This window comes from Rhincodon typus, chromosome 22 (assembly GCF_021869965.1).
Source record: "Rhincodon typus isolate 14 chromosome 22, sRhiTyp1.1, whole genome shotgun sequence".
Lineage (NCBI taxonomy): Eukaryota > Metazoa > Chordata > Chondrichthyes > Orectolobiformes > Rhincodontidae > Rhincodon > Rhincodon typus.
The window spans coordinates 37,716,084-37,728,825 of record NC_063353.1 but is presented as its reverse complement, the minus strand read 5'-3'; the positions used below and the strand labels follow the sequence as shown (position 1 = coordinate 37,728,825).

At 40.0% G+C, this 12,742-nt stretch overlaps 1 protein-coding gene across 1 annotated transcript in view; it reads right to left on the bottom strand.

Annotated features, from left to right (window-relative positions):
* The window catches only part of chchd3a (coiled-coil-helix-coiled-coil-helix domain containing 3a), a 55,324-nt gene that overhangs the window by 12,896 nt on the left and 29,686 nt on the right, over positions 1-12,742 (bottom strand). Inside the window, exon 3 of the mRNA XM_048609991.1 lies at positions 4,844-4,886. Within this exon, the coding sequence (XP_048465948.1) occupies positions 4,844-4,886 (43 nt within the window). The remainder of the gene's footprint in view (positions 1-4,843; positions 4,887-12,742) is intronic.

Here is a 12,742-nt window from a genome sequence, read left to right as displayed (position 1 = left end):
GAAGTTCAGAAAGTTTTTCAGCTTGAGGTATTACTGCCCACCCCTCCACCCAATCACAATCAACCCGTATTTCACTCTATGAACAAAGACCACCACCACTAGGCTGTGGTCACCTCAGCCTTCCAAGTAAATTGAACATTTCTAAAAAAATTAAAAGCTTATTTGAATCAGACACTAGGCAGGACTCAGGTCTGCAAAAACAGGCTTCCAGAAAACAGTAGTCACTTAATGTGCCATACATTCCCTTTGGACATGATTTATCCATTTACACCACATGTCCATAATCACTTTCCACCATCAAACTCAAACCAATTATTGTTAAAAGAGTCAGCAAATTATTCATTCTACACCTACTTCCGGCAAACTCCTCCATTATTCAGAAGAACTACACTAGGAGTACAAGAGATATTGATCCCATCCACTTGCTATCCAAGTCATAATGCACAGGATAACTTGCAGGAGAATGGAAATGGATATTTCTGGTAAGAGCAATGTTTCAATAAGCAATCAGCATGTTCTTATGCCTGGTTTTTCTTCCAAAAATGGAACTGCTGCATTCCTTTTTCAGCTCCAAATGTTTCTGCTTGCATTTATCATTAGACAGTACAAAGATCAGATCTGATTGTATTGGCAATCACGATACAGCATACACTGTACGCCATTTGAAAGGCATTAACCTTTACCTCTGCATCAACAAAAACCATAAAGGAAAAGACATAGAATACAAAATAGCAATGTGGGATCCAGGATCATTTCAGATGCTGCAGTGCACATCGACAGACAGCGGTTAAAGTTCCAGGATTCAAGGTTAAGTTATTTTTATTTATACGGGGTGCAGGGACATTCATGACAAATTAAATTTTAACAAGAGTAATAAGAATGTAGACAGAGTATCTTGGATTACTTGTCAATCACTGAGGTTAATCCTTTCATTTGAAAGGCTGCATGGATATGGAAGGATATTATTGATGGTTTAGAAGCAAGTAACAAGGCTGTAATTTAATTGGGAGATTCATATGATCTTAAAAATGGCAGGAATAAGGCAGTAGTTGATTACAGCATCATCTGAATGTAGTGATTGAATTATAGCCCTCATGTTCACTTAGGGCCATCTGTGATTAAACAATAAAGTGGATTTCCATCCGAGGGCTCCAATACTAGTAAGGAGGGAAAAAAAAGGAATTAGTTGTTCCTGAATAATATAACCTAGTAATAATCTCTAATAATAAAAATAATAATAGAAAGTCAGTGCATTTGCTGGATAAGAACAGAATCAGGCTCAGCTCAGATGGCTGATGTGCACATAGCATCAAGGCTCACGTGTGAACGACACCCATTTGGCTGTGATACTGGAGCCAGTGAAGCGCAAGAAGCATGAACATAACATGAGCTAATCCTGAGAAGGGTGGGTAGGGGGTCAGGGTGGAGACAAGAGGACAAAAATAAAGTAATACACCCTGGTTAAGTTTAAAAAGACAGTTCAATGTGATTTCATGTCGAGGATTTACTACTTTAATATCTTAGAATAGAAGTCAATGTCATATCAATAGCACAACATCATTGTTACACAATTCATAGGATAATTTAGTTCTCAAAATTACTTTGCAGTCTCAAAATATTATCAAGAAATGATGCATCTCAAACAGGATTTGCAACAATCCCCAGTTCTTGACATGTTTGGAAGCACAGGTTTACAAAAAAAGAAAATCATGGCTGTCAAAGCAGGATTAGTTGAAAATATGTACTGAATGGCATCTTTTTCCCCTCCAGCCTCAATCTCAGCCTCACTTGGTTCTGCTTTAATGTAGCTCCTTCCTCTCTCACACTGTCTTGTCTGCATAGCAGTTGTGCATTTTATATGTGCAATGCCGTCCAGACATCATTGATGCAAAACAATCTTCAAGAAAAAGAGTATCTAGGCACTTTATCCCGAAGTTAAAAATTTACAAGCTATTTACTAACCTGCAACTGACCTATTGGATGTTAATTCTGATTACTTGGATTGACATTTTGTTTTAAAATGCAGGTTAGATGAGAGAACTGTGATCAAAACCTTAGCTGCTTGTGAGCAACCCTGTCAGTTGTTCTTCAATTGTTAAAGCAAGGCTGTTGACCTGTTTATGAACCTCTCAAAAGGCTATTGCTGTGCTGCCATCTTTGCAAAAATATCCGATGTAGGGATTCTATGAAAGAGGTACAAGTGTGGAAACAGGCCATTCAGCCCAACAAGTCCACACCAACTCTCCCACGAGCATTCGACCCAAACTTACACACCCTTCCCCATGTCTGTAACCCTGCATTTCCCATAGCTAGTCCATTTAATCTACGCATCCCTGGACACTATGGGCAATTTAAAGATCCTAGAGAGATCTCTTTGATAGGTCTAGAAGCTCAGGTTCTTATTAGATATCTGCTTTGTCTGATAAACTGTGAAGTTACATTAATCATGTATGAACTTTGGTTACATGAAATGTGGGACTGCTGGGCATAGTTTTGGCTCCCATATTGTGATAACAATGAGGCACAAAGGGAGGTACAACAAATATTTTAAAGGATGATACCAGAACTGAAATTTTGTAATCACCAGGAAAGATTGGACAAGCTGGGTTCTTCCTCTAGAATAAAAAAGACTGAGGAGTGTGCTAATTGGTATCTTCAATATTAGCAGCAGTTTTGGGAGCTTTTTATCAGATTTGTTCACTGGATGTGGGTGCAATGGCTAAGCCAGGGATGATTTCCATGCCTAATTGCCCTTGAGAAGGTAAGCCACCTTCATGAACCACTCCAGTCCATATGGAGTGGTACACCCTCAGTGCTGTTCAGAAGAGAGTTCATTCCCTTCGACTTTGCAATGTTTGACACAACTATGTGGCTTTCAGGCTATTTCAGATGACATTTAAGTGTCAACCACATTGCTAAAAGTCTGGAGAGTCATGCAGGGCTGAGTGGGCAACTGCAGAGGACTTCCTTCTCGAAATGGATTTTCATGGCAATCAATGTTTTTATGTTCACTATTATTGAGTCCAGCATTTAATTTCAGATTTATTAATCTTTTACAATTATTGCCCATAGGATATGGGCATTGCAGGCTGGGTCACTATTTTTTGATTCTTCCTTATTGCACTTGAATTGAGTGGCTTGTTAAGCCATTTCAGAGGGAAGTTAAAGGTAACCACATTGTTGTGGTCTGGCGCCACAAGTAAACCAGACCAGGTAAGGTCTGTAGATTTCCTTTCCTAAAGGACATTAATCAGATGGGTGTTTGTGACAATCGACAGTGGTGGCGCTGTCTTAATTTGACGATGTTTTAATTCCAGATTCTTATTAAATTCAGATTTCACCATCTGCCTTGGTGGGATTCAAACCTGTGTACCAGAACATGAACTTGGTAATATTAGTCCAGTGACACTGCCACTGTGTCATCGTCTTCTCTGGGAAGATATAGAAAAATTATTTTCACTTGTTGAAGAATCCAAAACCAGGCACTATGAATACAAGATAGTCAGGCACAAATCTAACCAAGATTTCAGAAAATAATATTTTTGAAGCTGAGCTCATTATAATATGGAATTTTCAATCACATGGAGTGGCTGAGAAGAATAACGCAATGCTGTATGAAAATCTAGGTCAATATCTGGGAAAGGGAGGAAAAGCAAAATATATTGATCGGATTAAATGAACAATGATGGGATAATGCTGGTGTGGAACAACGACATGGACATGTGTCAAATGGCATATTTCCAACTTGTAAATGCTAAGTAACACAATGTAATAAATACAGCCAACAGATGATTGTGAAACAGCATCTCACCATGTGTCAGCCTGCAAAAGAGAAACCATAAAATGTAGAAGCAGGCCATTCTGCCCATTGACCCTGTTTCACCATTCAATGAAACTATGGCTGATCTGATAAACCTCAAATCCATTTTCCAGCCTTTTCTCAATAACCCATGATTCCATTACTAACTAGTAATCAATCTCAGCCTTGACTATACTTGATGAATCAGGCTCTGCAAATCTCTGCAATATAGAATTCCACAGATTCACTACCCTCAAAGAGAAGATTGTCATCCTCAGAACTTGCTTCGCTACCTATCTTGGTGTCATCTGCAACAAGCTTGGCTGTAGTACATCAACTTTCCTCATGCAAGTCATTAATACTTTTGTAAATAACTGCGCCCCCATCCTAATTATCTAATTCATATTAGTTAATCAAAGTTCTAATAGTGTTAATATATTACCACAACAACACTGGCTCTTATAAAGAAGCCTAACATGGAGTCATGAAGTCATCCAGCACAGAAACAGACCCTTCGCTCTAACTCACCTACACCGGTCAGACATCCCAATTTGACCTAGTCCCCTTCGCTAGCATTTGGCCCATATCCCTGTAAACTCTCCCTATTCATGTACCCATCAAGATTCCTTTCAAATGTTGTAATTGTACTTGTCTCACACATGGAACCTTATCAAACAAGAGGGGAAGAAATTGGGATTTGTGGTGGGGGCGGGGGGAGGGAGGGGGAAGAGAGGGAGGAAAAGAGAAAAGAAGGCATTTGGCGGCAAAATTAAAATGTAGGCAGGTTATTTTGACAAGGTTTTGTTCTCTCAAACATGCATTGTAATTATGAAGCTAACTCCTGTCTACTGTAAAACACAGGGCAGCCTTTCAAGGTTTCTCCGGCACTTTTAGTTTTTGTTTCAGATTTGCAGTACTTTAATTTTATTGAGCACTTTCCTGCACCCTATTCAAGTCCTGAAGGTATTGTGAATCGCCGTACACACACAAAAAAAGCACAAATTTCTTAACAAAGTTTCCCATGAGTTAACATAAATCACTTACATCAGCAGTTCAGGAAAGAAAACAGGAAATCTAATCTGCGTGACTCAGGTATTAGTATTTATAATGTTAAATAAATTAAATCATACAGGACAAAAATGGATTACTTACAAAAAGCTCCAAATACCATTTGTCCTGCTAGTTTCTTAATAAGATTAGTGGGATTTACTGAACAGCATTAAATGTTGTATTTAAGATGTAACGCTGGCTGTAGTTATTGATGTTTTGATATATAATTTCACTGCAGGTACTGGTTGATTGCATGTCAGTGGACAGGCACAGTTTCACTTCCTTAGCAGAAAGAAAGCGTTTAAAAATAAAATCAAAATTGTTCCAGCTTTCTGGATAGCTTGTGGATAAGACACTGCCTAGTGTTTGACTGAACGATATGGGCCAGCAAAGTTAGAGGTTAATCAGATTGAACTGACAAATTAGGGCGCCCGAGTTGGGCAGTGTTCAATAACAGGCCTCAGTTCCCCCGGGTTTGGTTGGTTCAAAAATAAACAAGCCAGAGCTCTTGCCTCTGCTTACACCAACCTCAACTGCTGAAATCTGTTTATCAGTGGTAGTTGAATGGGTTGGGATAGGATTGGCTTCAACTCTGATGGTCTCCCATGGTCACACAAACTACAGGCATTTAGGAGCAAAGCATACACAGTCTGAATACTTGCTTCAGTGAGCTACGAGCATTAGTGGGGAGTATTGCATCAGAATTCTGACTCATGCCTCGTAGAGTACAGTCACATCGCATAGGTATACATATCATGCTATTAGGAAGTAAGTTTCAAGACTTATCCAAGACAGTGAAAAGGCAACGACATAGTTCTGAGACAGGAGTGTGGGGGTTGGGTGGCTTGGAGGGGGATCTTCTAGGTTGTGGTGGTCCCATGCATCTCTTGACCTCATCATGGAGGTCCCTGGTTTGCAAGGAGGCTTGGCGAGCTGCTGTATATTACTTATCACTAATGCTAGTGATGGAGGGAGTGAATGGTAAAGGATGAATTGGATGCAAATCAAGCACGTCTTTACCTGAATGATCTGCGCTTGAGATGCTGTTGCAGTTGCATTCACCTTGACAAGTTTCATTAAACTCCATATTTGTGCATTATAGATGATAGACAGCCTTTGGAGAGTTGGGACATAAGTACACATTCCGAAATTCCAAGCCTCTGATCTGTTGTAGTCAGTGTTTATGTCGCTAGTCTATTTATGTTTCTGCTCAATGATAAGTTGCAAGATTTTGAGGGTAGATGTGGTAGTCAAGGTAATGCTTCAGAACATCAAAAATCTCAGAAACTGCTGGAGAAACTGATCAGCTCTTTTGTCCATATTTGTAGTGAGGTCAGGAGTTAAGTGGCCCTGGTGGTACCCAAATTGGGCGCCAGTGAGAAATAATGCCCTTTTTAAAAACTTTCATAGGATGTGGGTGTTGCCGGCAAGACTGGGATTTATTGCTCATCCCAGATTTCCCTCAGTCCGGGAGAAATTAAGAGTCAATTACATTGCTGCGGGTGTGGAGTCACTTGCACACTAGACCAAGTAAAGATGACAGATTTCCTTCCCAAAAAGGCTTTAATGAACCAGATAAGTTTTTATAAGAATTGATTGTAGTTGCCATGGTCATGATTGAGATTAGAATGCTGTTCCTAATTCATTTAGCACATTTAAACCCATGTCTCAAAACCATTACGTTGGGCCTCTGGATTACTAGCCCAGCGATATGACCCTTAAGCCAACTTCTTCTCCAATGAGATGATGTTGGCGAGCCACCTTCTTGAGCTAGTTCAGGCCATGTGAGGTGGGTACACACACAGTACTGATTGGGAAGGACTTCCAGGATTTTGAGCCAGTGACAGTGAAAGAATGGCAATCTCCTCACGTATCTGCTACCCCTGTCCTTCTGGGTGATTGAGGTTGAGGTTTTAAAAAGGTGCTGGTGAAGGTGCCTTGAGCAGTCAAGAGAAGGCGGCAGCAGAGTGCAATTTAAATTCAATTAATGAAACAGTAATCTGGAACTAAAAACTAATCTCAGTACTCTGATTATTCAAACATGATTTCTGCAACAATGGACAAATCTGGTTCCCCAATGTCCTTCAGGGACAGAAATGTGCTGTTTTTACCTAATCTGGGTTACAGGTGATTTCCTCTGTCACCGATGTGATTGATTTTCATCTGTCCTCTGAAATGTTTTTCTCAGGGTAGGGGAATCAAAACTACAGGGCACAGGTTTGAGGTATGCAGGGAAAGATTTAAAAGGGACGTGAGGGGTAACTTTTTCCACACAGAGGGTGGTGTGTGCATATAAATCAGCTGCCAGAAGAGGCGGCGGAGGCAGGTATAATTACAACATTTGAAAGGCATCTGGATGGATACACGAATAGGAAGGGTTTAGCGGGATATGGGCCAATTGCTGGCTAGTGGGACTAGACCAGTTTAGAATAGCTGGTTGGCGCAGACGAGTTGGACTGGAGGTTCTGTTTCCATGCTTTTGTAACTCTATGACTCTATAAGTAGCCTGGTAAGCCACTTATTAAACTACTACCTGGAAGCAAGCATGCACCACTTCAGCCAAATAAGCGAACATGAAGCAGACAGAACAATTAAGTGGGAAAAGTTATCTTTAAACAATAAGTCAAGGTAATTGAATGGAATCACGACATGTTTGTGGACTTGCATAGGAGTGAAGGTTGCCCTAAAAAAGTATACTCGGTAACTTTTACATGATAGACAAACATCATAGCAGTGATGGTTGTACTGTTATGAACTGATTTTGTAAGATAATATGCACAACATCTGAAAAAAATGAGAAATGATTAATAACAGCAATTTTCATGGATGGCTAAAATTTAGATTGTGATGTTCCATGTAATACAGGACAGGTCTTTAAAAATGTGCCATATACTAATACATGTCAAGCAGTAAAAGTCAGGAGTAGAGTCATGAAGTTATACGGCATGGAAACAGACCCTTTGGTGCAACTCCTACATACCGACCAGATAGCCTAAATTAATCTAGTCCCTTTTGCTAGCATTTGGCCCATATCACTCTAAACCCTTCATATTCGTATACCCATCTGATGCTTTTTAAATGTCCTAATTGTACCAGCCTCCACCACTTCCTCTGGCTGTTCATTTCATACACGCACCACACTCTGCGTGAAAAAGTTTCCCCTTAGGTCCCTTTTAAATCTTGCCCCTCTCACCTTAATCCTATGCCGTCAAGTTTTGGACTCTCCTACCCTGGGGAAAAGACCTTGGCTCTCGACACTATCTATGCCCCCATGATTTTATACACTTCTATAAAGGTCACCCCTCAGCCTCTGACGCTCCAGGGAAAATAGACCCTGTTTATTCAGCCTCTCCCTATAGCTCAAACCCTCCAACCCTGGCAACATCCTTGTAAATCTTTTCTGAAACCTTTTCAAGTTTCACAACATCCTTCCTATGGCAGGGAGACCAGAATTGCAGGCAGTATTCTAAAAGTGGCCTAACCAATGTGATGCACAGCCTCAACATGACCTCCCAACTCCCATACTCAACGCACTGACCAATAAATGCAAGCCTACCAAACACCACCTTCACTATCCTGTCTGCCTGCAACTCTACTTTCAAGGAAGTATGAAACTGCACTCCAAAGTCTCTTTGTTCACCAACATTCCCTAAGACCTTACCATTAAGTGTGCAAGTCCTGCCCTGATTTGTCTTTCCAAAATGCAGCACCTCACATTTATCTAAATTAAACTCCACCTGCCACTCCTTGGCCCATTGGCCCATCTGATCAAGGTTCTGTTGTACTCAGTCATAAACTTCTTCGCTGTCCACTACATCACCAATTGCGGTGTCATCTGCTAACTTACTAACCATATCTCCTAAATTCACATCCAAATCATTTATATTAATGACAAAAAGCAGTGGACCGATCCTTATGACACACCACTTACCACCGGTCTCCAGTCTAAAAAGCAACCCTCCACCACCACCCTCTGTCTCCTACCTTCAAGCCAGTTCTATATGTCTGGTTCTCCCTGTATTCCATGTAACCTAACTTGCTAACCATTCTACCTTGTGGAGAAATGAATATCTGTTTCTCCCAGTTACTTTTTATTCCACCCTTTGGAGAACACACCTCTTCCCTCTTGTGAAGGAAACATGGGGACAGAGTGCCACCGTTTGGGAAATTCTGTCTGGTTACAGCCCTTGATTATAGCAAACTGCAGTTCAAACAAAATTGGAAGTGCAGTGGCAGTAGAAACATCCACAGCCTGCAAACTGAACACCTCTCTCTCCCTCAACATAGCTGATCCAGCGGACCTATCAAAGTGAAAAATAACCACCACTTTGTAGACAACAGCAGATCCTCAGAACTGAAACAAAACAAGAGATAAGAGATAATTGAGCCTATCCTTGAGATCTGGACTTCTGATCTTCAGAATTTTATTTACCCTGCCTACGTTCTTTTCCCATCCATAACGTGTCGAACTCTCAGTCTTTTATCTGTTTCAATTGTAAACAAGTGTGTGTATTCTAAATTTTTAAAGGAGGTATAGTTTAAGTTGCACAGTAATAGAATATGAATCCATTCTTTTCTCTACCATTTGTTGAATTTAAGCATGTTAATATCAAAACCTGGGATGAAGTGCTTTTGTCTTGTATGGCAGTCAGTCGAGCATTTTCTGGTCAGTTGCTGATGGCATTTTGTAACAGCTTACAGAACAGTGGGGGGGCACCACGATCAGCACATACATCGCAGTCAAGTCATGATAGTATGTAGCAGCTGTCACTTTGGGTATCAAAACAAAATGCAGCCATGAAGACAATAGGTTCAGCACAACCTGCAACCTTATGGTCCAGCATATGCCCCACTCAAACAGGTCATTCAAAAAAAGTTTCACGAACAGCAAACATAGAACACGTCTGCCGGTAAAAACTACATCAGAGTTCGACAAGAGGCAGAGAGGACTAGAATCAAAACTGTACCAGTAACAAGATAAGCAACAATGTCCTCCATATTAGCACAGAGTCAGGTGACACTGGCAAAGTCGGTGAAATTAAGTGCTCAAAAACAAAAGCAACTTTTTTTTATATTCAACTAGGATCTCTTCTCCTTGAGGAACACCATTAAATTGGCAAAAGCCCTTTAAAAAATATCCATTATGGATTTAGTCTTCAAGCCTTAAAAGTCAGTATTCTAAGAATTCAGACCCAAGGATCACCCATAATGTCTGACATTGTCAAACCCCAACAGATTGAAAAAAGACTTAAAACAATACACAATTAGATATAGCATTCTTTACTGAAACCAAATTAATCCACAAACTAGGCATCATTGCAACATGGTGGCACAATCTTAAGGGGTGGGGGATCCTAAATTTAATCACGTTTTATTAGTGCTAGGTTCAGAATAATCAATAATCTTTCACTTTGGATATTTCCTTTGATTAGCCAACACTGCTTTGAGCTGGGAAAACATCAATATCAACATCAGGATTAAGTTCTCACACTATTTCAACAATGCTAAAGTGGTAGTGAAAGGAGTGGGGAGGGAGGAGGAGTGATTGACACATTCACCTACTCAAAATTCAATTATTAGCCAGCTGTACATACCTAAATTTTTTAAAGCATGCTCATCACATCTCACTCGTGCTCAATTCTGAATCCATTCATCTACAGTTTAATAGAACTTCAGATATCTCAGTATCTTGCTGGGGAGTGCAGTATGGACATGTGATAAACATTAACATGAGTGGCAACTCCTAAGCCAACTGCCTTCAATGAAAAATCACTGGAATGACTCATTGTTGCAAGCATTTTCTTGTGAACTCTGAAGACATAACACATCAATGGGGAGCACAGAAGGAAGATGAGTACGAAAATGATAACAGTTATTGCTTGATACACTTATGGCAGCTGTATAATGCTTCTGTAAAACAGCAACAGGGCTGGTATGATAATCTGCCTTGGAGCCGTCCTCTCATAAATCAATGCTAAAACCAATATGTAAGCATTCTAATGTAAAATGTGACAGTAAAAAGTTAACACTGAACCTTGGTTATATCAATCTTCATAAACATGTCTATGAAATCACAACCAGCTCAACATTACAGCATGTCAGCCCCTAATGCACACGAAAGGACTGACCCTGGAGACTTGATGAGGCTTTTAAAAATGGTCCGTTAAATGGATGGTATTATAGCCAGCATGGGGAGGAAGGAATAGTTGCAAAGAAAGTCAAATGGGAGCTCTAATGAATTTAAATCCAAGTTTCCTAATGCTGTTGCAGCAGCTGTATACGCACAATGGTGTGTAATGAGGTTCTGATGATGTACTGGCATCCTGCGTTGATCGCTTCATCATCTGTAGTTGTCTGCTGGGAAAACCTGGGGCTAGTGGAATGACTTTCTCCCAAAGGATTTGCTAATGTTTCAACACCAACTATTAAGATACTTAGTGGTTGGCTCCCCTGTTTTGTGATGCATGTCACAGAATGAAGTCGTCAGTTATGACAAAGGCCCCTTTATTTCTTTTGCACTGCCCATTTGCCATGTGTTGAAAGTCCTCAGGGGGAATCAGAGAAAACTGATTTATGCAGGAGTTTTCTACGTTTTTTTTTAAAATCACAAAGCTGGCTTGCAAATATATTGAATCTGATGTGGCCCTGAGAAGTTTACTGGTTAAAGCCAGAAAGAAACACTCCACACTTAGCTGAATTCAAGAAAAAAAGACTAATACTATTTACTTCAAATTTACACAAAAAGGTATCTTGTTCAGGCTGTGCTTCTAGCTCTCAAAGAATTATATTATTATTTATAAACTATTAAGAGAGAACACACCTTACTAAGATTGAGAAAATAAAAGATGACTTTGTTTTGGGTCTTTGTTCAATAATGCAAATCTACCCCAGTCAGGAATTGCATACAGCAATCACTCAAAATCATCAAGATATAGACTTGAACCAGACTTCTGTCTGGGATGAAGAAAGGAAAAATTTCAGCTTAAAGAAAGAAAGGAAGATAACTTTGTGTTTCATGGCCCTAAAACTCAAGTGGTTTCCAGCATTATCATAAGTAGACAACAATGCCTCTCAGTAGACAAAGCTGATGATGACTAGGAACTAATTTCACAGGAACAGCTTAATTTTGGGGTTTCACAAAGGATATGAATTGATTTATCTGCATCCTGACTGTTTGTATCAGTTCTAAAGTGTAATCTAAGTATTGTCAGTAAACAATAGAGATGGTAGGAACTGCAGATGCTGGAGAATCTGAGATAACAAGGTGTAGAGCTGGATGAACACAGCAGGCCAAGCAGCATAAGAGGAGCAAGAAAGCTGACGTTTCGGGCCTAGACCTTTCTGAAGAAGCTCCTGCGAGTATTCCACCTTCTGTTCCACCTCATAACTTTTCTTTCCCTATTCTCATTCTCCTGATGAGTGGCCAATGTTTCTTTATGCAGGCCCGAACAGCTGTTCACAAACTTAAGTCTGTTTTATACCCAATCACCACTTGAGGAGGAGGTGAGAATGATTAGCAATGCAACAAGGTTTGTAAACCTACCTCCCAAATTTTACGTAGGATGCACACCCCCTTGACTTGTGATGTGAAATTTGCCCTCAGCTGTTTTCATAAATATCTCTGAATCAAAAATGTTAATTTCAAAGACAAAAATGTGAAAAGAATATTTCTAAAACTGGAACTGCTGCAACTGTGGGCATGAGACAAAATCTAGCCTGGACTACTCAGGTAAAATTCGATCAGTGATTAAGTGAGATGTTGGTAAATGTAATTTTCCTGTTTCACATTACTTTGTGTTTCTTTATTGAGCTTAATGCACTTTGTACACTTGCTTTTCCTTCCCACGATAAATTTCAAATGCAAATATCATTGAACAACTGCAGCTTTGATCT